The sequence below is a fragment of the Heterocephalus glaber genome, unplaced genomic scaffold, assembly GCF_053883595.1.
Source record: "Heterocephalus glaber isolate CG9 unplaced genomic scaffold, H.glaber_assembly_v1.0 deba00001497, whole genome shotgun sequence".
Lineage (NCBI taxonomy): Eukaryota > Metazoa > Chordata > Mammalia > Rodentia > Bathyergidae > Heterocephalus > Heterocephalus glaber.
The window spans coordinates 69549220-69573398 of record NW_028258320.1 but is presented as its reverse complement, the minus strand read 5'-3'; the positions used below and the strand labels follow the sequence as shown (position 1 = coordinate 69573398).

The window sequence follows — 24179 nt, the reverse complement described above, 5'->3', positions numbered from 1 at the left end:
CTGTTACTTGAAAGCTGGACTGGACCAGATGACTTTCTCTGGCCTACAGAAGAAGGGGAAAGTGACAGTGTGTGGGTCCTCGGCTCAGGCCTCAGGTGGTCACGTGTTTCTGCACACGCCCTTGCCCTTCTGTTTCACCAGGACAAGGACATGGCTAGAATAGCCAGCTGTCCAAAGAGGACCATGACAGAGTCATGGAGCAGAGCTATCCCCAAACATGTCTGCGAACCTGCCAAACTGTCCACCAACTTCGTTTAAAACAGCCAATCCCAGCCAAGCCGGCAAATTCATGGAACAATGATAAATGGTTTTTGCTGTAAGCTTCTGAAGTTGGGGATGGTTGGTAAAGCTGCGATAGCTAACTGATACAAGGGTGCCTTGTCTGAAAGTATTTCCATTGATACTTACATTTCCCTGGAGTCTTAAAAGCAAAAATAAAGTTGCAATATTTCTTAGTTGCATGTTTAAAAAAAAATAGGACTATAGTATTAAAGGTAGTGTACATAAATGTTTTCTCAGCCAAATATCAAAAGAAATCAAATAATTAATAAGAATTTAGTAAGCACACACCATGTGTTCATTACTGAGATTTTTGAAAGATGTAAAAGTCATAGTCTCTCATCTCAATGGATTTACGTTTCTGTCACAGATGAAATAAAATGTGACAGTGTGTAAGACAATAATTGAGTGCTAAAAGCTACAGTCTCTATGGCTTTCTGGTTGAACACAGATCTCTGAATATATTTTATCTCTGGGCCTCCCCTCAACTCCAAAGGGAACACAAGAAGACCAACTGCAGACAATACATGTCGGCATAATTTGGAAAACCGGGACGTGAACGGGTGGTATAACCAAAGAGGAGAAGGCAGAAACAAGCTGAGGGCAGGGGTCAGTGAGGGCCAAGCTGGGAAGGGTCCAGGAGTCACGGACACCCAGTGCTGCTGAAGACAGGGATGAAGGCTGGCACTGGGAAAGGGTGGCTTGGCAGTCGTCTTCGTTCTGCCAGGAGGCCAGGCTTTGCCAGCACTGGCGGAAGGTGACATGAGACATTGTGCCAAGCTGGAAGATTTCTAGTCCCTTTCCCAGCATGTACAGCTGGAATTAGAGAGGAGGCAAACTTTCCAACTATTTTAGCTATGTATTCTGCTACTTCATTCTATCTTTCTAAATAAAATACTTCTATGACCATCTCTTGGTATTTTGCTTACTATACACATCATCTATCGATTTACTACGAAGAAAGGTTAGGATTTAATTTTTACACTCTTAACAATAGCTCAATGCAAAGTCTAGAAATAGCACTCCAAAATACTGAGAAAATGTAAGGGTCACGTATCCCAGAAAAATTGACATAATGAAAGAGAAGGGATGGGCCAAGGTACTGTGATTTATAAAATAGCTTAACAATACTATTTGACTTTGTTCATTCTATAAATTTTTGTCAGGTATCTATTATGTGCGAAAGGTTATACTAGAAAAAACCGCAGCATACAGTGATGAATGGAGGGCATCACTTCTTGCCTCGTGGCACGTATAGTCTAGTGAATGGTGAGGACAGAGAGAGGGCAGCATCAGTGATCTCAAGCATCTGAACCATTTTTATGTAACTGTTCATTTCATACCCATTGTTCTGCTAACATTCCACGGCAGGGGTCAGCTGTCAATGGCCTGCAGCCCAAATCTGGCCTACAGACCATTTTGTCCGGACTGTAAATTAACAATGCTGGGTTCTGTTTTTGTTTTTTTTTTAAAGGATTGCTTTAATAAAACAATCAAACAAAACCTAGAAGAAAGAAAGAAAAGCAGCAGTCTAAGAAGCAGCAACAGCAATACAGACCACAGATGCTGTGAAATCTGAAATCTTAGGATCTGGACATTTATTTTTTTAAAAAGTCAACTTCTGCCATAGGGGCTTACCAGACCACTTTGGAGGACTCTTAATTTTCTTCCCATACAGGTCAAGTTAGAAATGGTTAAATCTTTTAATAAATTATCAGTTTATTCAACTATGAAAAGTAGAAAGGCGCACAGTCTCATTTAGAAAAGACACATTCTGTACTGGAAATGCCTCACTTTTGGTCATCTTTAGGAAGTCAGGCCTGAACAACTCTACATACCATGCCTCTCTCATTCCTTAGCCTCCCCTTTATGGGAGAAGACGCAATTAATTAGACTTTGTAAAGCAGGACTCTACATTACTTTGATGCAAATAAGGTAAATAAATAAAACTGATAAAAATGGTTATTCCTTAGGTTTGCATGTCAGTTAAGGGAAGCTTTTACCTCTAATGCACTATTTGAAGTTTCTCAATGAAATCTTATTCTTGTATGATTCACATGAATAAATGAATAAATATATAAGTCATACATACAAATCACCAAGGTAGAAGTAAAGCTTTGGATTCCCAAGAACTATGTGGCAATATATATAATCTGTAAGGATCAGAATTTTCAAAGGAAACTATAATTGCTCATCATGTAACCCATTCATTATTATGGGTGAGGTACTGTGCCGTGAGTTTTATAGATGGTGTCATTTAATCCTCATAATCTCATAAAGCACACAGTATTGTCACCTCCATTTTACAGAAGCAGAAACTGAGGCCTAGGAAAATTAAGAAACTCGCGTGGTTACACAGCTGGTAGCTAATAAAGCTGCAATTTGAACCCAATCTCCAACCCTAGAGCTCAGGCACTTAAACGTACCTTGTCCAAAAGGAGCACATTTTCCTTCTGCAAGTCCATATGCTGCATGTTTAGAAGAAATAATTTTGAAAACCGCCAAAGCACAGTCACGTTAAACATAAGTCCTCTGGCCGGGGATTTAGCTCAGTGGTTTCACCGCCCGGTGTGCAAGCACAAGGACCCGAGTTCGATCTCCACAGCCCCCCCGCCCCCCCGTACCAAAAATAAAATAAAATAAAAATAAGTCCCAACCCCTTGTGGCCCTGGAAGTGGGGAGGGGCAGAGATGGCTCCATGGTGGAGCCAAGGTGAGCGGTGACTCACGGTCAGACTGTGCCCCTGCTAAGCAGTGGGAGCCCAGGCCTTCTCTAGGTGGCACTGGAAACTCTGCAGGTGGCCACCTTCTCTTCACCCTGCCCAGGTCTTTACATAATGTCTCATGATGGTTAGCTGCCCGGCACATCTTTGGCCCACCCAGGCCAATTCTAAATGACACAGATTCATTCTGAACAACACTGAGCATAGGACAGTACCTGCCAAAAGGTGCCTGGTAAGTTAATTATAATGAACAGAATATTAATGAATGACATGTTGAGGAAAACTCTATGACCCGTGGGGGAAACCCCCACCAATGAGGCTACCAATTAAAGACAGACAATTACAGGGAGAATAACTTTAAAGTTTAAAAAAAAGAGATGAGGGTTAAGGCAAGAGCTCAAAAGGGAAATGGCTGCTTCAATTCATCAATCTGTGCACTTGGGCGTTGACGTAGCTAATAACATCACAGTATATATGAAAAGGGGTATAGTAGACTACTTAATCCATTTAAAAACAGTCAATAGAAAGATGCTTCCCACTGCACCAACACGCTGAGCAAAAGCTCCGTGTGACTCACCTCCAGCTCACACATCAGCATGAGGTATGGTTCCCAGGCAAAGTATCATAAAGACAGAAGGGCCATACCAGGCTTGGGGAGTTGCCATCCTTCAGGGTCTTTAAGGAGTCTCACTATACTCACAAGCCTGGGGTGTGGGCAGCCAGCACTGGGGGAACATGAGACTCAGACAGACAGCAGCTCTCAAAGCCCTGTACGCTGTTGACTGAAACCCAGGGCTCCACTCTCCAGCTGCTGCCTGCTCCCACTCCTCAGGCATGTTCCTGGCAATGTCACGCTCTGATTGACCCACTAGTCAACAACTCTGCCAGAGCTCCTTTGCAGTAGCATCTACGACTGCCTCTTAAAGCAGAAAAACCTGTCCAGCATTTCCATTCTCTCCCATGAAACCTAAACGGGATGTCAGTGAGCACATTGAATTTTCTCCTTTTTGGGAATGAGTATTAAGGAAGTCTTGTTAAATCCCAATATTCTAATTACTATCTAGGCTCTCACCTCAACCTTTAAAGTAGATTAACAAAGGAGATCTACATGTCAGCAGTAAGGTTTTAATATAAAATAGAAGGATGAATATCTCAGATGCCTAAATTACCATTAATTGCATGTGAACACTAGCTCTAAGTAGATCCTTTAGAGTAGAGGGTTTTAAATCACTGTATCAAAGTCTTAAATCAACAGCCATTTAATTACCTAATGGTCTCAAGGTGTGCAAAGAGAAAAGGGGCAGGGTGATCTACTCTTACGAATGGAGAGATGGATAAGGAGGTAGAAATTTTGCTATTTTAAAACATTAGGGAACTGGCTACTGAGAAGGAGAAATAAAATTTAAGCTTGGTCAGACTTGGTTATTATATATTCTTCCAAAATATCCCTTCACTTAAAAAAAGTTAATTAAAATGTATTGCCAGTATTCCCTAGGGAGAATAAGATTTTTAAAATGCAGAGTAGTGAAACCCCTTATGTTTCAAGCATAAGGTGTGTCTGCTTTTAAGTCTCAAAATAATTTGCCAAATTCCAGTTTAATTATGACTGAGATTCAAGTCAGTGGTTGAGTGTTCTAGAAATACTCTTTCTGTAGGTTCCAGCTGGCAGCAAGTGAAAAGAATCCAAATACCTTCAAAATAAACCATGGAGTAGAAAGGAAAAGGAGTAGTAAAAAAAAAAAAATAGAGAAAAGAAATAGTTTTCCTTTCTGGTTTGACCACTAAAATTACAGTCAGATGGATGGCCTATTCTATGCACTTGAAATCTCTATAAGATTTTCCAAAATCTGCTCCGGATTTCTTCAACATCAAAATAAAAACCCATTCTGTACAGTATGAGAATAACATAGGACTTTAAATGTATTTAAGAATAGATATTGAGATATTCTAATTTTATCACTAAGACTCTTTTCACTTAGGAAATTCATAGAATCAGTTTTATTACTCAAAATGTCAGTAACACATTAATGTAGTTTAATGAATATGTATAGTGTTATACATATTCAGAGTATTATTAAAATTCAGAAACTGTCTTTGAGAAGGGCCCAGAGAGAGTCAAAGAATCTCGTGTAAACATTAGGTGACGTTGCACTTTGGAAAGAATGAAGGAGGAAGGATTTGAGACAGAGATCTTGGCCTACAGCCCACATTGTCAGCTTTCAATTTTATTATCCTGATATTTGTCAACTTTTGTCTCCCCAGTAAATGTCTAAGGCAGATCAATAAGGAATATGAAACCACACTGCTGGACTTTTAAATGAGCATGGTCTTTCAAAATAATGTTCATTTACAGGAGAAAATGTTATGGTACAAGAAGCCACCATGAATTATTCATCATCTACAGTGTGCCAACCTTGATTCCTCTGTGCCTCTTGGCAAGTAGGTACATGTGAAGCGTAGCAAGTTTCAGGCTCCCAGTCCTCCAAGTCCTGGGAAGGAAGGCAAAGCCACCAGCTCCCTGGTGGTGCTGGGCATGCAGCAGAGCAGAGCGATGGGAAGTGAAGAAGGGAGGGGACATAACCCATCTGCCTGCTGTGGGGTTACCCACTGGTCTGCTCCCCGAAAACCAAAACAAGTCCCCTTCTCTCATCTTACAGGGCCTAATATCAAAACCATCAGCAGCGACTCCCAGTCTGGGTTTCAATGGAGAGATTTCAGCCTGAGTGTGTCAGGCTCCCACTAAGGCTGTCTGGTGGATATGGTGTGGACTGCAGGCCCTGAGTATGCTGAGCAGGATGTGCTGGGTTTCTCCTAAAGCCAGTTCCCCAGGGAAGGACTGCACCCCTAAACACAAAGGAGCATCCTAGGGATGTCATCCAAACTCGCACAAAATACCCAGAAACACAGTCACAATTGTTTGCCTGCAGTCACCGAGGCGACCCCTTAAAGTGCCCAGCAGATCTGGCCCACCCACTTGCTGCTGGTTACACTGAGCTGGAATCCTGCTTCGCAACAGTCAGGTCATTTTAATGTCCCATTAAAGTAATGATACATGCGAGTACGCTGATATATAAGACAGCATTTTAAGTAAGTGTGTATTGTGTACTTAGATTATCATATTATAATAAGAGTAAGACTGCTTTATTCAGGGGAAAGCCCTGTATCCCTTCTCATCTTTAAGGACCTGGTCTACCCCAGAGAGTATGTATGCCAAGTGTACAGAAAGGACAGTCAAACCTTTGTAGTTTTCAGCGATGTGGCGAGGGTCCATGACCTCAGTCATGTCCAGGCTCCTCCAGGATTTCAACGCTTCTTCACCTGGGGGCTGACGCACGGAAGCCTGCATCCACTCCTCAGAGGGAAGGCTTGATCTTGGCCCTCCTCCCGGGGAGTCTGTAGACTGAATTACACTCAGGGAGGGGTGTGCCACTAGTGGGCGTGGCACCGCCAGTGCAGGAAGAACAAAGAGCTTCCTGTGTGGTTCCCGCTCCTTCCTCACCTACAGAATCCCTGTCCCCTTCTGCCAACCCCATCTCCCACCAACTCCAAAGACCACTGGTAAGAGCACATGGGTTCACTGACACCAGTCACAGAAAATGGGCAGTTGTTTCTGGTGCTGTTAAAACACATCAAGATTGCTCCTGGGATTTTCCTGAGTCTGCACAATCCGAAATCCTGATTTTAGCCACTGTCATTACACAATAACACAAACCCATGAGACCAAGAAAGAAAACGGTTGATTTTCCCCAGCTTTCTGCCTCCTCTTTTTCCTTAATGAATTATCATTTCAACCAGATGGAGTTTTTGTTATTGTTGTTTTTTGCTTTTTTTTAAATACTAGGGTTTTAAAAATACTATAACTTGTGGCAGCTTCTTTGTTGTTGTTTTTACTATCACCCTGAATATTCATCATGGTTTTAGAAATTGTTCTCTGACAAAGTGCTGGTGTGAGACAAAGCATGGACTTCGACTCACTTTATATCAGGTACACACAGGCTGAAAACAATGACCTCATCGGGAAAGGCTCAGGAAAGAGACATTTTTTCCTTTACTCAGTAATGTCCTGACACCAGGGTTGGATTATCCGCTACCCATAATCCAACTCTTTTCCCAGCTATTTTTGAATACAAGGGATTTTGCGTATTGGAAAAGTTATGAAGACATGGTTTAAATGGCAAGAAATGCTTAAGATAAACATCCTCAGCTTTAGATATACATATTAGCTAAAAGGTTGAAAAAATCAGCATAATTGTTTTTAAGAGTGAGGGTCGATCTCCTAATTCCTCTAATAAGGATATAACCACTGGCACCAATCTGAGATATTAATTGAATACAAGGCCCATGATTTATCCGCTGAAAGAGAAGACTAGTTCAAACACGTAGGTTAAATACAGACTGGGATTAACTGAAGATTCCTGGTTTCCTCTCTCCCTATCTACAGAGTCCACCAAAAAGAATGTATACACACTTTAGGAAAAGAAAAACAGTATGATGCTTTTTCAACAAATGGTGTTACCCTCATATGGGGGACCTTAGAGGATGTCATATATCGTAGAAAACCCGCTACACTGCCGGCCCTTAGAAAAGAAATTGAAAATGCATGGGCAGCAATCTCAATGACCAAAGTTACCCGAGCAGCAGGTCGCCACACTGATAAACGTCTGGAAGATAATGGCCTGCACTTTGAGCATCTCTTGCAATTGTAGGGGCCAAAGATAACTTGTTCATGTCTCAATAAATGTAGTATTAAAATATTTACACAAGGTTTTCTTTTCCAGAAATGTGTATACACTTTTTTGACAGAAAATGGCTCTGGTGGATAGCCATATCCTGGGCTCTCTATGCTCCCTTCCCCTAAGCCAGCCCACTGCCTGGAACATGGTGCCTCTGGTAGCGCCCTGACTTGGCAGCAGCACCAGGCACTGGACAAAGGATCTCGACTGGATCACCCACTGATGAAATGCTTGGCATCTGCAGAGCTGTCATGTGTTAACTGGTGTCGAAAGGCCAGTGGCACTTACTGAAATCTGATTTTGCCCAATGCCTAGCTTTCGCATGACAGTGACTCCATATTTTAGCCCTAATGTTTTATTTTCTTATTAGTGTCTTGAAATTTTTGGCAAACAGATGGAATGAGTGTTTAATAGTTGCATTTAAAATCTTTCTGGCCTTCATTTAAAATGTAATAGAGGCTAGTTTTTCCTACCCCCCCTTAAATTTCAAATTATTATTCCTGTCTAATTTTAAATAAAAGTTGGAAGAAGGTACCAACTGCAGTGCTTCAGTTATTTTCTGGGGGCTAAAATAGGGTTCTAATTTAAAATCATTGGTTCCTTGCCTTTTACAAGGCAGGACAGAAAGGGAAGAAGGCAATCAAATACTCAAACTTTTTAAACAGTTAAACAATAAAGTATCTCCTTCTTAATTATAGTCCCTTGAATTTGACTTCTGTTAGTTGAACTAGAGATAATTCTATTGGCAAATTATTAGAATCAAGAAACTACTTAAAAACTGCTTAAAACACATAATCACTAAATGGCGATGGTAGTTGTACAGTGTCATTCAAAATCAGACACGGCTGTGTGATCCTTACCTTAAAAACAGTCATCTTCAAAACAGGGGGAAGTCTTTCACAAGCCACACTCCTAGAATTCTTTGCAGGAAAGTGACTGTCTGCCAGAAAAACTAATACATAAAGTGTTTTAAGTTGTGTATTCACCTATATTTAAGAAACCCTCAACTAAACATTGTTAAGCAGTTTTTCTGTTTGGTTTGGTTTTGACAGTCCTGGGGATTGAAGTCAGGCCCCAACATATACTGAGCAACTGCTTTCCCTCTGAGCTACATCTCTTGGCCTAAACAGGTTTTTATCTATGGGCTTAAGACATAGTAATAACCAGGTATGCTGTGTAGCTAAGAGATAAAGAAGAAGCTTTTCCTAAATTAATTAGACCAAAGAAGCCCCAATCCCAGCATAACTATAAACTACAAAACAGAGTTTGGAAATCTCTGCTCTTAGCAAGTAGAAAAGTAATAAGGATTTTAGAGAAGACTTACAATTTATAATTTAGAGTTTGAAAGATGAGAGGTCTTAAACCCCAAAGAACTTATGTTCTTGCCCAAGGCTGCACAGAAATTATGAGGGCAACTCTTCTCCCCAGAGACTCCGGGTTTTGGCGCCGGAATGGCTGTGATGTGCTGGCTTCCTGCTTCTCTTTGCAGGAAAGGTATGGCCCAAATGATGTCATCCTATCGTGGCCTGGGAACACAGACAAAAGGAGCACCTGGCAGCTGATCATGGTAAAAGGCCTTCCTTGGGTCTGCTTTGCAATTACAGAATGGGAGATGAAGCCTATCAGAATGTAATTTATGACAGGCTGTGAGTGAAAATAGCAGATATCAGTAATGAAACATTCACAGGGCCCTGGCCTCGTTTTTAAGCTAAGTAAAAGAGACAGAAACTTGAAAGCAAATTGAATTCCCTAAGAAAAATGATTCTACTGGGAAAGATGAAAACTAAATTTCTTAAAAGGTCATATATTCAATAAGGAAAAATAACCTTCTAAACCTTATCTAGCAACTCACAGGAAAATATTAAGCACAGATGTGTCATTTCCCTTTAACTTGCATCCCGATGATTCTCTGTTATAAACCCAGGTAACTGCTCCCTACCAAAGATCAGCCAGGGGACTTGGAGAGAGAGGTCAGTTGCAAGAGTAAAAGGGCCCCGCAGTCTGCCCCACATTTAGACAGAAAGCTTAGACTAAAAACAGCCCTTGTGGCACACAACTACTGTATTTCTCTGCTACTAGACCCAGTTTCTGCTGAATGATTTCCAGGTGGGTCCCACGAAGTTATTTTTGTGGACTGGCAAACACATTTTATGGGCTTTACTAAGCTACTATATATCTCAGCTTCATAAACTATGAAAAGAATGGCCTTATTATTATTCATAGATCACGTTTCCTGAGGGATCACTCTATAGATCCCTTCTTTGATTCCTTTTTCTCTTTCTATGTATTTATTTAATTTTTTGTGCTGGGCACATTCATGCTAAGCACGTACTCTACCACTGAGCTCCATCCCTGGCCCGCCCTGATTTCTCAGTACTCTTTGAGGCAGGTACCAGTATGATCTCCACTGTAAAGAGGAGGTAACTGGAAAGTTAAAAGAAATTGCCCAAGGTCACTCCGATGACAAGGATTTGAACACAAGCAATCAGAATCAAAGATGATGCCCGGGATGATATGATGACTCCAAGAATATTAAAACAGCTCAGGGAGAGGTATTAAATCAGAGAAGATGCCAAAGCCATTTCTATGCCTGAAATAATCCTGGGGTAATAGAAGAACTAGTTTGGCACCATAGAAAGTTAGCATTTATCCAAGGGCTGCTTATGCTTTTTGTAAAACGTCTAAATACTGAGGACTATACGGAGGAGGTGGTTCTTATTATTTATATTTTCAAAATCACTTTTCTGAGTCACATTGTGTTTCCATGAGGTTCTCCTGAATGACTCTCATCCACAAAGGCAGTCCTTGTCTCTGTCAAGGCCAGGGGAAGGGAGGACCACCACGGCACGCTGCTTCCTCCCCTCATGGCTACTGCACAGGGCAGCACGCAGAGTCCAAGCGGAAGCTGCCATTCAACACTGACCACAAGGAAGAGGCAGAAGACCCACTTCTCATCCTGGTCCTACTAGCACCTCATCACAGACCTGAGGTAAATCACCAAATGGTCTTCCCAATCTGTAAAATGGGCCATTAAAACCTGTCTGTCTATCTCAGAGCAGATGAGACAGGGCAGAGTCCTCCCATCTTTTCTGCCAATTTCTTTTCTTCTTTCTTTCTAGCTAGCATCTGTTCAAAAAGACTTAACATAAAATCCCAGCATACAGAAACTGAACTCTCCGTATTAAAGAACAAGCTGGATGGAGAAAGAGTAATGAGTACATGATTTCCATCACGCAACTTATGCTTATCCAAATCACAAATCACCGCTTGACACTGTCCCTTAACATCTGCCACTGCCACCTCAAAATGGGGCTGGCTAACTTTTTTGAATAGCTATTCGACACAGGATACATGAAGCATTTCTTACATCTCTCAACCACTCCTCTTTACAATCTTAGGAAGTAAGACTACTATTAATCCCGCTTTAACACAGAAAGCTAAGCTTAAAAAGAATAATATTTTTCAAGGTCAGAGCTTGTAGGCAGAAGAGCAGGGACTTGAACTTAGATCTGTAGCTCTTGATCACAGAGCTGCAGGGAGATTTGATCAAAAAGGTTGTTGCCCTCAACATTCTCAAAGCTTTTCCGTGTAGATCTCCTGAAGGAATCCATGTGGACAATTAACCAATGCCAGTACAGTTGTTTGCATGAACTTTTCATATAAAGAAGGAATAACCAGAAGCAAAATTCACTTGGCAGTTGCCATAAAACACTTTCTACAACATGTGTAGGCAGCTAAGACGTTCACATTGATGGACTTGCCCCATCACCCTTCTCTTGCCTCTGAAAAGATGTGCTGACAATGTATATAAGGAAAAAAATACAGTGGTGCCTCCGCTCACGAACTTAATTTATTCCATGATTCTGGAAAAGATGGCCGTGGTCGTGTTCCTCATCCGTATTTGTCACCTGTTGCAGAATTTGCAAACAAAAAAAAATTTGCTAAATGCTTCTGTATGCAAACCAAGTTGCAAACAAAAGGTTTGCAATTGAACCAAGGTACCATTGTATTAATGCTGAAAAAGGAGCTTCTACTTTTGCCTCTTTGTAAGGAAAGCAAATGTTAGGTTAAATCATAATGACTTATTATAGTGTGGATTTTTATAACTTTCATATGAATTACCATTTTCATTTGGCTCAGGAGTGATATATGATGGCAGATATTGCAAAATATTCCACATCTAGCTTCACCCCAGAGAATGAAGAAGGGTATTTGCTGACAGTGCTATAAACAGAGGACTATTCTTTATGCAGAATCTCTTGTTGCTGAAGGGTAGGAAAACAGAATAGAAACAGCCAGAAGAAACATAGCTGCCTAGAAATATTACTTAAGTCATTCTATCTCTCCAGCGTCTCTAATCTGGTGTGCATTACTACCACTACCATGCTGCTCAAGTACATTTGCTTTGGAAGCTGCATTCACAGGGAAGAGAAAATGAGCCACATCTGAATGAGAATGTTACCCCCAACCACCAACTCCAATTTGACTCTCCAATTCAATTTGGGGACTTTAAATTAAATATTATCGATTAGCCTCCCTATTTAACAATTTGATGACAGTAAAACAATTATACCTAGTCTCTAATAAAAAAATTTTATTAATGGTCTCAATCAGACTAATTACTTCAAAGACTTTCCTATTGACTTTGGAAACTCTTGATGTCTTATAACCACCTGCTTACTTTCATCTCTTCTAAGAATATCATTTCCTTACTTCACCAAAGGGAGCCAGGCTAGTCTGTACCAATATGTATCACAGCTTTATAGCACTAAAAGATCCAAACAAAACAAAACAGCTGAATGTGGTGGTACATGGCTAATATCCCAATTACTGAGGAGGCCGAGGCAGGAAGATTGCAAGTTCCAAGACAGCCTGGTCAACTTATAAATATACTGTCTAAAACAAAAAGAAAAAAAAAACCTTTCTACTCTGTTCCTTGCAAGGACCTTCACATTTTCCCAAAAACCTTTCCCAATAAAACACTCACTAAAGTCCAGTTTCAAGAAGCTGAAGTGTTTATTTTCACATTTCCCAGCACTGGTTGTATTTGAAAGAACTACACTTGAGAAGGTACCATGTCTGCATACCCACAGTGCATACGAGAAGCCCAGAATGGGGTACTAAATAAACACCCCTCCCCAAAATACACATACAGGTGCACACATCCGTATGCACAAATCTCCTCAGTCCATGGGGCACTCACTGTACAATGAGCAAACTTCAGGGATGAGAAGATAAGGTATTTTTAATAGTACAGCAAGAACCAAAGTGCATTGAAATCTTTCAACATAAGTCTACACGGAGGAAGCTTGCAGAATCTGCTTAGGGTCCCTAATAACCATCCACTGGAATCAAGAACAAAAGTGCCTTTTGCAGTCAAACTGCACCCCAAAGGAGGCCTTCTGACCTCTCATGTCCTAGTGCTTGAAACACACAGCACAGACGCCCAAAGTGGAGCAGGAGCCTTTCCAGCACCCAGGCTAGCTGCTCTCTGGCCAAGGGGCAGAGCGGAGGTTTTTCAGGGACCGGTGAAGAGAACAAGGAGCAGGAGGTGGTTCTGGTTCCACCTCAACTTCTACCAGAGAAATTTCAATTCTTACTTTCCTTTCTGGGCTTCCAGACAAGCCTTCATTTACAGAAATGGTTCCATAGCTAAAAATAAACACACATTTGGGAAAATTCCCATCCTGCCCACACCTCATTGGAGAAAGGAGGAAAGAAGACCAGTGAGATTGACTAGACCCAACTTCCAGAGGGACGGCATGATCGAGGCAGGGTCTGGCCAGTTCCCAGCTTGGAGCAATGCACTCCATGTCCACACTGCCCCAGATCACCAAGTGCATGGCCCCTGAGGACATGGCCCTCCTCATCTATCACAGCACTCAGCCTCCCATGCAGCTACTCCGGGCTCAGCCTGCAGCCCTGTTGCTGCAGGCTTGCTGGTAAGGCGGTGGTTATTATTCCTATTATTATTTTAAACATTTGAAAAGTATTAGACAGACCAAGCAGGACAGAATGTAGCAAGAGCCCTGCCAATTTAAGGTAAAAAAAAAAAAAAAAAAAAAAGATAAATTTCTAAACTTTAGTGTAAGTCAACAGAAAATAATATTTGTTTGATAAAAGTTGAATTCACACTCGGATTAGGACGGTACCAGGTGGAAAGCTGATGGACACTCTTCAGGATCGGTGTACTTGCTGTGACCTTCAATCTTACAGGCTTCATTCTTAAAAGTTTGGTTACTTAGCAAATCACAGCTGGGCTCACTATGTGGGGCCCAGGACCTCAGTGTGATTCAGAGGATATCACTGAGAACCTGAGTCTCCGCAGTCTGTCTCTGCGATCATGCGACAGTTCAGAAACTGAGTGCTGAGTGTTCTCCCTTTGCTTCCTGGCTGACGATAAAAGCATTTTGCTCTACCACACCCTCCCTCCATGACTGCTGCCTTGCCAGGGGTCCAAAGCAGTGGGGCCAACTGACCATGAACTGGAACCCCCAAAACTGTGAGTCAAAACAGACTTTTATCTTTATAAATTGACTCAGGTATTTTGTTACAGTAATGCAAAACTGACTAATACAGTCTGCATTCCAGATACATATCACAGTCACTGGCAACTAGTGGGCTTTATGTTTCATAAAATGTGATGAAAATCAAAATAGGAGTAACAAAACTAATAAGTGAAGTGTACTACATCAGGGCATACTATACTAGGGTCTCTAATTTACAAAGGGAGTCCTTTAAATAAATAAACTCCTGAACTGGCCCTGTCTTGTCACACATTAGTTGAGCAATCTAAGCAAGTTATTTTATTTCTTGGAACCTCCCTTCTCACCTGTAAGATGGGGATAATTAGAGTACCTACCTCATTTGGGGTGCTGTGAGAATTTAGTAAATGATTCCTGGTACATAGTAACACTTACAGAAATATTACTCATCTTTGTTCTTATTCTTTTTTGTTTTTTAATATTATTAAGTACTAGGCAGAAGCCAGGGGCAAGAAAGTAGCAAGAACACAGCCAATTTTAAATTTTTGTGGCCTTTAAGGTACATTGATAGAAAGTAAAAAGTGGGTTCATAATCGTGGAATTTACACACAAATCTGGATCACAGAGAATTTGCTATGCCATCTCCTCCATGGCCTGGCTACTCAAAACCCAGGGCCGGAGCAGCCGCACTGCCCTCACTGGGAGCTTGGCAGGAACATGGAAGCTTGGTACCTTCCCCTGTGCCCCCGTATACTGAACTGCAATCTGTATTTTAAAAAGGTTCCTGGGGAATTTATTTACATATCAAAGTGGGAAAAATTCTGCTTGATGACAGATACTGAGAGTTTAGCATTTGTAGGACTAAGCTGCATCTCCATATATTAACCTACATCTTATACCTCTTTCCACTAACTCTCATGCCAAATGGTTTTAAGTAACAGGGGTCTTAAAGCAGATGTTCTTTTTATGGGCTAGAACAGTGGAGGCAAACCTATGGGGTTTGGTTGTTTTTTTTTTGTACTGGGGATCAAACTCGGGTCCTTGTGCTTGCGAGGCAGGTGCTGGAACCACTGAGCTAAATCCCCAACCCCGAGGCAAACCTATGGTATGTGTGCCACAGCTGGCTATTTCTTATCATTGAAAGGTCTAAGAGGTTTGCCATCCCTGGAATAGAATAACATCAGGACTAGATCTATTAGGATCCAATACTTTTTAAATTAAAGAATAAAAGCTGCTCTATCAGTTTACTAGAGCTGCCACAACAAAACACCACAGACTAAGTGGCTTAAGCAACAGAAATTTATTATCTTGGGCTGGGGATTTAGCTCAGTGGTTTCGCCGCCTGCCTTGCAAGTGCAAAGACCTGAGTTCGATCCCCGGTACCAAAAAAAAAAAACCCAGAACAGTAACGTCTACCATAAAAAGGCAACAAAAGAGATCCTTGAAGTGACAAAACTCTCTGTACCTTGCCTGAATCAGTGTCAGTACACTGGGTATAAACTTGTACCATCATATTTCAAGGTGTTGCCCTGTCCTGTGACAGAATTAACCAAAAATGTTAATTTACTGATTCTATTCTTGATTATACCAAAGAATTCTATCAAGCATTTCTAGGTGCATAAGCAGTAAATTAATTTGTCATACGTGAAGGACACATTAGAGAACTGGGTATTACTTCCTTTGTAAAACCTCACTGAGAAAAGACATTCTACACAGAACACTAAAAAGCACTGCTGAGATAAAGCAATAGAAAGCCTCAATAAGTGGAGATATATATCACATCTACGAATTGTAAAATTCAACATTACAATATTCATTTCCTTGAAATTAATTTACAGACTTACTGTAGCCCCAGTGATATCCTAAGAATGTGTTTTTAAACAGAAGTTGACAAACTGATTTGAAAATAGACATGGAGGGCCAGGGATTTAGCTCAGTGGTTCTGCCGCCTGCCCTGAAAGCGCAAGGACCAGAGTTCAATCCCTGGTACAAAAAAAAAAAAAGAAAAGAAAAGAAAAAAAAAAGAAAGAAAATTGTCAGACATGGAGACATAAAGGGCCTAAGATTACCAAAATAATTTTTTCCTCCATTTTGTGCTGGGAATGGAACCCGGCCCTTCATACATACCAGGCAGGCATTCCCACTGAGCTACATCCCCAGACTTTCCAAAATAATCATTAAAAAGATCAATATAGAGATCTTATACTATACGCCACAAAGATTTTCTATAAAACAATAATAGTCAAGAGCCAGGCATAGTGGCACACACCTGTAATCCCAGCATTTGGGAGGCTGAGGCAGGAGAATCACTGTGAATTCAAGGCCAGCCTGAGTTACACAGTGAGTTCAAGGCCAGACTGCACTCCACAGTGAGACCCTGCCTCAAAAAAACCCCAAAACTGTAATAGCCAAGACAGTGTAGGATTTGCAGAATGGCCAACAAAACAGAACAGAAATTTCAAAATAAATCCATACTTAACAGTTTATTAATTGATTTTCTACAAATGTCCTAATACAATTCAATGAAGAAAGGAATCTTTCCAACAAATGCTGATGGGACAACTGGGTATCCATTTGGGGAAAAAATAATGTCAATCCCTACCTCACACCATGTAGAAAAATTATTTTAAGATGGACCATTGACATAAACATAAAACCTAAACCAAAAATCCTTTTAGAGAAAAAAATCCCATAGGATAGCTCTGCTATCCTGGAGTTAGGGAAAGATTACTTAGGATACAAAAATTACAAATGATAAAAATTCATAAATTAAACTTCATTAAAATTAAACACTTACATTCATCAAAAGACAGCATTAAGAAAATAAATAGGCGGCCTCCATCCCAGGCTCCTAGGGCAGAGTAGGTGAGCCGGTCCCAGCACCTGGAAGGAAGCGCCCCCACTGCCATCCCAAGCTCCTAGGGCACAGAAGCTGAGCCAGTCCCAGCACCTGGAAGGAAGCTCCCCTGTTGTCATCCCAAGCTCCTAGGGCAGAGAAGATGAGCCACACGGGCACCAGAAGCACCCCCCGCCCTGTGGAAATGAGAAAACATATAAGCAAGCCTCAAAAACAGACTTCCAGGTCACCTACAGCAACCCCAAAGGGAACAAGATGGAACAATCTGATACTCAACCACCTGGACTCTCTGAACTGGCAACAAAAGAGGATCTGGGAAAAATGAAATCAGAAATAATTACTCAGATAACAAAGATTTTGCTCATGGTGCAAGACATGATTAATAAATCTAGACAGGACACAGATAAAAAAATAGAGGATCTGAGGAATATGATGGAATCCCAACATAGGAAACAAATGGAATCCATAAAACAGATACAGATTTCCAAGAGATCAAAAACTCCATCGAAAGTCTGCGCAGCAGAATGAACCAATGTGAGGATAGAATTTCACATATAGAAGATAAGATTGCAATTAGTGAGGAGGAAAAGAAAAATTGCTTCAAAATTGTAAGGGAACATGAGAAATCAATCCAGCAGCTGCTAGACGATGCAAAGAAGAATAACGTAAGACTGATTGGAGTCAATGAAGAAAGAGGAGAGAGTACAGATGATATAAAAAAACTGTTCACAGCAGTGATGGCAGAAAACTTCCCAAGGAGGGGAAAAGAACTTGACATACAGATAAGTGAGGCATATAGGACTCCAGCTAGCCTTGATCAAAAAAAAATCTACACATAGGCATATAATAGTTAGGATTCCAGGAATCCAACAGAAGAACAAAATTCTACAAGCAGTGAGAGAAAAGAAACAAATCACATACAAAGGAAAGCCCATCAGAATCACAGCAGACTTCTCAATGCAAACCCTCAAGGCAAGAAGAGCTTGGAGTGATGTATTTCAAGCCCTAAAGGAAAACAGCCTCCAACCCAGATTGATGTACCCTGCAAAACTATCTTTCAAAATTGATGGAGAAATAAGGTACTTTCATGATAAAGAGCATCTCAGGAACTTCATGAATACCAAACTAGCACTCCGAAAAATTTTAGACAATACCCTAGGAAAAGACAATGAGGATCACAACCCCAGGAAACCCAGCAGAATGAATCCATTGGGCGTGACAAATTAAACGCAAAGGGGGAGAATCCAACAAAAAGAAAAAGTCATGACAAGGCTTTCAAAATTTTTAACTTCATCTCCCTAATGAGTGTATAATTCAATCTTATTATTGTACTGATTAGTATTTTTCTGATTCTAGAGTTGCACACCATTCCTTGTGCTATACTGGCTATTTATCATCTTTTTATGTCTACATTTTAATTGGGTTATTAATGAGCTCTAAGAATTCTTTATATATTCTGGTCATAGGTTATATGGATTGTAAATATGGTCTGTTTAAGGACTACTTTTCATTTTAATGATGTCATTTAAAGTTCTGAATTTTGATGGAATCTCATTTATCAATGTTTTTCTTTTATACATCATGTTTTTTGTATCCTAGGTAGTTCTTGCCTACCCTGAATTCATAAATATTTTCCCTTATAAAAAAAAAAAAAAGAAATAGGCAAACCTCAGGCTCAGAGGAAAAAAAACTCACAAAATATAAGGTAGACATAGTATGTGTATTTAGAATATATTTTTAAAACTTCTACAACTTAGTAAAATGAAAAACAATACATTTTTAAAAGGGAGAAAAATACTTAACAGGTACTTCACAAAAGAAGATATGCAAATAACTATTAAGCAAATAAAAAATTTCTCAAATAATTAGTTATCAGGTAAATCCAAATTAAAATCACACTGAGATGTCACTATAGCAAATGAAAAAACTAAGTGTTGGTAAGGATGTAAAATGACTGAAACTCTAATACATATCTAGGGAGAATATAAAATAGTATAAAATATATATATATAGTGTAAAATATAAAATAGTACAATAGTTTTAAAAAAATATTTGTCATTTTTCTTACAAAGTTAAACATATAACTCCCCTTTGACCGACGAATTCTCCATTCAGGTGTTTATCTAAAAGAAATGAAAACATTAACCCACATTAAACAAGAATGGCTGACTGCTAATTTGTTGAAATAGGTAACAGGTATGTAAGCTTCATTATACTGTTTTGCTTATTTTTATTATAGAAATATAACATATATGCAAAGTAAATGTACACTGAACTTAACTCTGTAATATAGCAAGATAATCTGATGAATTCTAATATTTTGAGCTTTAAAATTCATCCAACTAATTTTTATTATTTTCATACTTTCTTTTTGAATGGCAAGCTAACAAAATAAGAGTTTCTATTTTCAAGCTTTTCTCTTAAATATTAACACTGCAGGTGAGGGAAGTCTCTATTGCTAATAACAGACAAATTGTAGAAATACCATTGTTAATGAGTTATTGAAGAGTTTTACTGAGATGAGTAAAGCCTACAAATCTGGTGCAGATCAACTGAGCATAAGAATTTGCAGAATCAAAACATTTTAATAACAAAGATGATTCACTTGCATTTTAACATCAAGTTTTTATTTTTCTTGTCTTTAGCTAATGGTCTATCATGACTATACGTGAAACACAATATATGAGTGCAAAGAAGGGAATGGAATTAATATGAGAAAATGGAAAAATGGAAACAAAATCTTTGTAAATAGGGAGGGATGGAGGGGTTGAAGGGAGGGCAGGGGAAGGGGGAAAAAATAAGAACCAAGAGAGTATGTAAAGGTCCAAATTTCCAATGATGAATGTCATTATATTGTATACCTGAAATGTAACAATAAAAGGATATACAAAGAAACTTTAAAATATATATATATATATATATGAATAAGAAGAAAAACATTTTAAAGTGGCATAAAACTCAACACAGTTAAGAGCATTTTTTTTTTGGTACCAGGGATTGAACTCAGGACCTTGTGCTTGCGAGGCAGGCGGTGGAACCACTGTGCTAAATCCCTGGCCCAAGAGTCCTTTTTAAGACAGGGTCTCACTATGTAGTTCAGGCCATTCTTGAACTCACTGTGTAGCCCAGGCTGGCTGCAAACTTACAGCAATCCTCCTGCCTCAGCCCCCCAAGTGCTAGGATTCCAGGCATATGCCATGCATGACTCCTGACCTGCTAGAGTCACTTATATAAGGAAATCAGATCCATAAATCATAATACACTTTTGTCTGACGGCCATTCAGAAGCTCTCAAGCCATTTGCCCCCCCTCCCCCATTGCTGGGGTTCTACCCAGGGCCTCACACATGCCAAGCAAGTGCTCTATCACTGAGCAACACCCAGACCCCATTAAACCATTTGTTCTTAAAAAGAAAAAGATTTAACTATTTTGTGGATTTTTAAAACTAGAAATTATAACATGTACTATCACTGCTTTTAAATACATGAACTTCCGGAGTACCTAGACAAATTAACTCAGCCATTTATTTGTAAGCCCCTTCCCTTAATAGGAAAAATGTATCTATATCTGTCTCTATATATCTGTACAGCTATAATTTATGCTGAGTAAAATTTAAGAGTTACAATGCATGGAATAGCCTTTGTAAAATACTATGTGTTTCATAACCTTAGAAATAACCAAAATAAAATCATTTACATTTCTTCATCCCAAATGTACTTCATTCTCCCTCCCAGACATATGCTTTATCCATGACGAAAAATTTTACTCACCTTCAAAGGCCATTTCCTCCTTGAACCCCTTCTACCCTCAGTCTACCCACTGCTGCTGCCATGGCAGTTAATATAACCTGGAGTCCAGCACACTGGCCTGGCAGGACTACTTGTCTGTGTGTGTCTCCTCCAACAAGTCTATGTTTTCAGGAGTGGTGCAAGAAGTGGTAGGATCATTCTACTCACTTCATGGCTGAGAAACCAGACACTGAGAGATGAAAAAACTTCCTATACGGTCCCTTTGCTTATAGCAGTGGTACCGGAATCCCATGACCAGCTGTCCATCTCTCCAGCCTCTAAGGTATGAGGTCCATGCTTTACACATTGCCCACTCTATAAATGCTTGTTGAATTTGGTCTTAGTCTACATTATGGACCGTGAGAATAAGATATTCAATTAAAGTCCTTCATCAGTTCATTCACTTTGAGTCCAGAACATGGACTCTTGGCATGGTCCACCACCGCCCTCTACTGGAGAACTAGTGGCTCACAGGAAACTCCCAAGGCTGCTCGCTAGAAGTGAACGCGACTCCTTTGCAGAGTCAATGTACTTGCTAAATCTTTATTTCTTGGGGGAATCTATGGATTCTCTTTGAAGAAACAAAGTGTGCAGAGTGTACCTTCACATGCCATGGAGTGACAGAAAATCAGATACTGGACTTATGCTGTCATGAAACACAAACCACTTTTTACAGGTCTAATTACAGTAGATCAGCAAGGACTGATTTATGAAATATGGAAAGCCTATGCCCAAATTCAAGCTGTCAGCCTGCTAGCATGATTTATTTGGCATTTCTGTGGTTAGGTTTTTCTAGTTACCCAGTGACTGCAATGCCTCTCTCTCTCTCTCTCTCATATATACACTCACATACATACATGCATACATGTACTTTACATCTGTGAGGTATCCTGGAATAAGAAGAGCTTAAATTGTTAGCACATAACTATAAAAAGTACTGTAACTTATAGTATTTCTCAGCTGAATATTTTCATAAATGGGGATTATCCGTAACTCTGCTTTGGCCAGCTATTAAACCAGAATTTAGTATAAGCATTGCGTACTGGCGGAGGCTTCCTAACGCCTCGATTCAAGTTTCCCTCAAATTGTTTGTAGTTCATTTATATTTCATATCATTTTCTATAAAGTGATTCTCAGCCAAATATGTCTTTGGTCATTCTCGGGGAGACAGAATTAAATGGGCAGACCGATTAGCCTCTCCTTTCCTGCATGGCCATGTGGCCCAAGGTCTTTTCTCTGCCATGCCAGGGAGTGTGAAAGTCCACTTTGTTCTAGGCCATTGCTGTAAAGAGAATCCACAGACTGTTTCCAAAGATAAGATTTAGAGGGTCATTGCCTCTAATAGAGTCAAGTCCAACTTAGTGCATTCTGGTTCTCAAAGACACATTCATGAATAGTTCATAAGCTGAAGTAGAAACTGCTTTATATAGAATTCCTTGCAAGGCTACCAGTCTTAAGACATGTTCAAAGGATGGGGTAGTTATGCTAAGAATTTCCAAACACACAGCAGTACCTCAGGCAACACTAGGTAATAGGAAGGTGAAGTCTGAGTCCTCTTTTTCTTAAGTATCAAGTCTAGCTCTTGGACTAAAATATGTGCAGAATCAGCCCAAACAGAAAAATGCAAAGCGTCTGGACCATGCCAGGACACGCAGGTAGAAATGCCTGTAAGCCATCTTAGATATCAGGATGCTGTGCTCATGCTAAAGGCTCCTAGGGAAGCGCACAGGAATTTTTAAATGTCAAAATACACTAGTGGAAATAATCTGACTTGACAAGAGCCAAACAGTATGAGTCATGTGTTAAGGCATCTTCCCCATCCCAGGAAAAACAATAGCAAAACTCATCTTATTTCTGAGGGTTACATACAAAGCAATGGCTACTGCTGTCCTGACTCCCATTAGAAAGCTGGCTTCACTGGGTTTTTTTTCTTTTACTGGTTGTTTTCTGCCATCCTACTTCAACTTACTGTGAGCCTTTCTGTTGCTATACAGTGGCTTTTAGAGGCATCTAGGTGTGTTCAGAGCGTCTCCATCCATAGCCTTGCCTTGTCTTGAGGTTCAGTTTCTGTTGTGACAGTGATAGGAGCGCTTATGACAGACCCAAATCTCACAGTCACAAGACCCCTCTAAGATTAACAGTAGCCCAGGCTACACTGCATATCAGTCAGGGTCTTGGCCGGAAACAGATGGAACATTCAAACTGCAAAATTTGGGGTGGGGGGAGTTAAACAAAGGAGATAGTTACAAAAGTGTAAAGGTTAAGTAAATCCACAAGGAACACGTACTACTCTGAGGCCAGCAACAGTGGAAATCCATTGCTCCCTAAGGAGACAAAGGGTAAAGAAGATGCTAGAATCTGATGAATGGAGAGGGCTACTTGTCAAGCCCTGTGGTCTTCAACAGATAGATAACCAATAGCGACCTGGCAGAGCAATCTAGAATACACATACTCCAACCGCATCCTCCTCCCATCCTCAGGTCTCCTGCCAGTGATCCTACAGCCTGGACTCAACTGGAAGCAGAAGCCAAGGGAGACACTGCTGCACCCACAGAGCTTAGCTTCTGGAAGCACATGGCACGGAGAAGGGCGGAGGCTGGAGTTGGAGGAGCAGTGGAAGATATTCAGCATATCCTGTCTGCAGTTCTTCAGGATGAGAGGGAACCTGCTCAGCAGAAGTGCCAATGGTTTTATATTAGTACTTCTTACTGATTACAAATAAAACTCTAGGGCAATAGATTTCCCCCCATCTTGCCCAGTTATTTCCATAATATAGCTGCACAGAGCGTTCTGATATCTGGCTGGGGATTTAATAAGGAAGTGAATGGGCCGGGGATTTGGTTTAGTGGTTTTGCTGCCTGCTGCGCAAGCACAAAGACCCAAGTTCGATCCACAGTACAAAAAATAAGGAAGTGAAGGGCTGGCCACATAGGAGACATTATCCTGGAATGAGAAAACACCTGGGAAAAAGGAAGTCAGCTCCTGCCAGACTGTCCTCCTCCTGGGGTGTGAGTGCTACTTGCCAGGAATGATAGGAGAACAAGGCTTAGGTCTCTGTTCTGGAAGCAGGATGAGACAATCACTTCCAGTGGAATGGCTAGGAGATATTCGAGTATCTTACATTTTGGGGCAGTCACATCCCCAAGACAGAGCAAGCAGGCCTTTTAAGTACATAGCAATATGATCCAGCAATAACCTTCGCATCCCAGAGAGATCAAAGCTAAGGGCAAGATGAAGAGAAAGGGAAAATAAAAACCAGGGGTCCTCAGTGTTTTTATTGCCCAGTGAAGGGGATTAAAAGGCTTCTATCCCCACA

General features: G+C 40.5%; 1 protein-coding gene across 4 annotated transcripts in view; it reads right to left on the bottom strand.

Moving 5' to 3' along the window:
* Positions 1-24179, bottom strand: part of Ablim1 (actin binding LIM protein 1) — a 295966-nt gene that overhangs the window by 219576 nt on the left and 52211 nt on the right. Inside the window, exon 1 of one of the 4 annotated variants that reach the window (XM_087185678.1) lies at positions 6239-6541. The exons of the other annotated variants lie outside the window; for them this stretch is intronic. Within the exon in view, the coding sequence (XP_087041804.1) occupies positions 6239-6347 (109 nt within the window). The 5' untranslated portion in view covers positions 6348-6541. Of the gene's footprint in view, positions 1-6238; positions 6542-24179 lie in introns of those variants that run through there. 4 annotated transcript variants of the gene reach the window in all.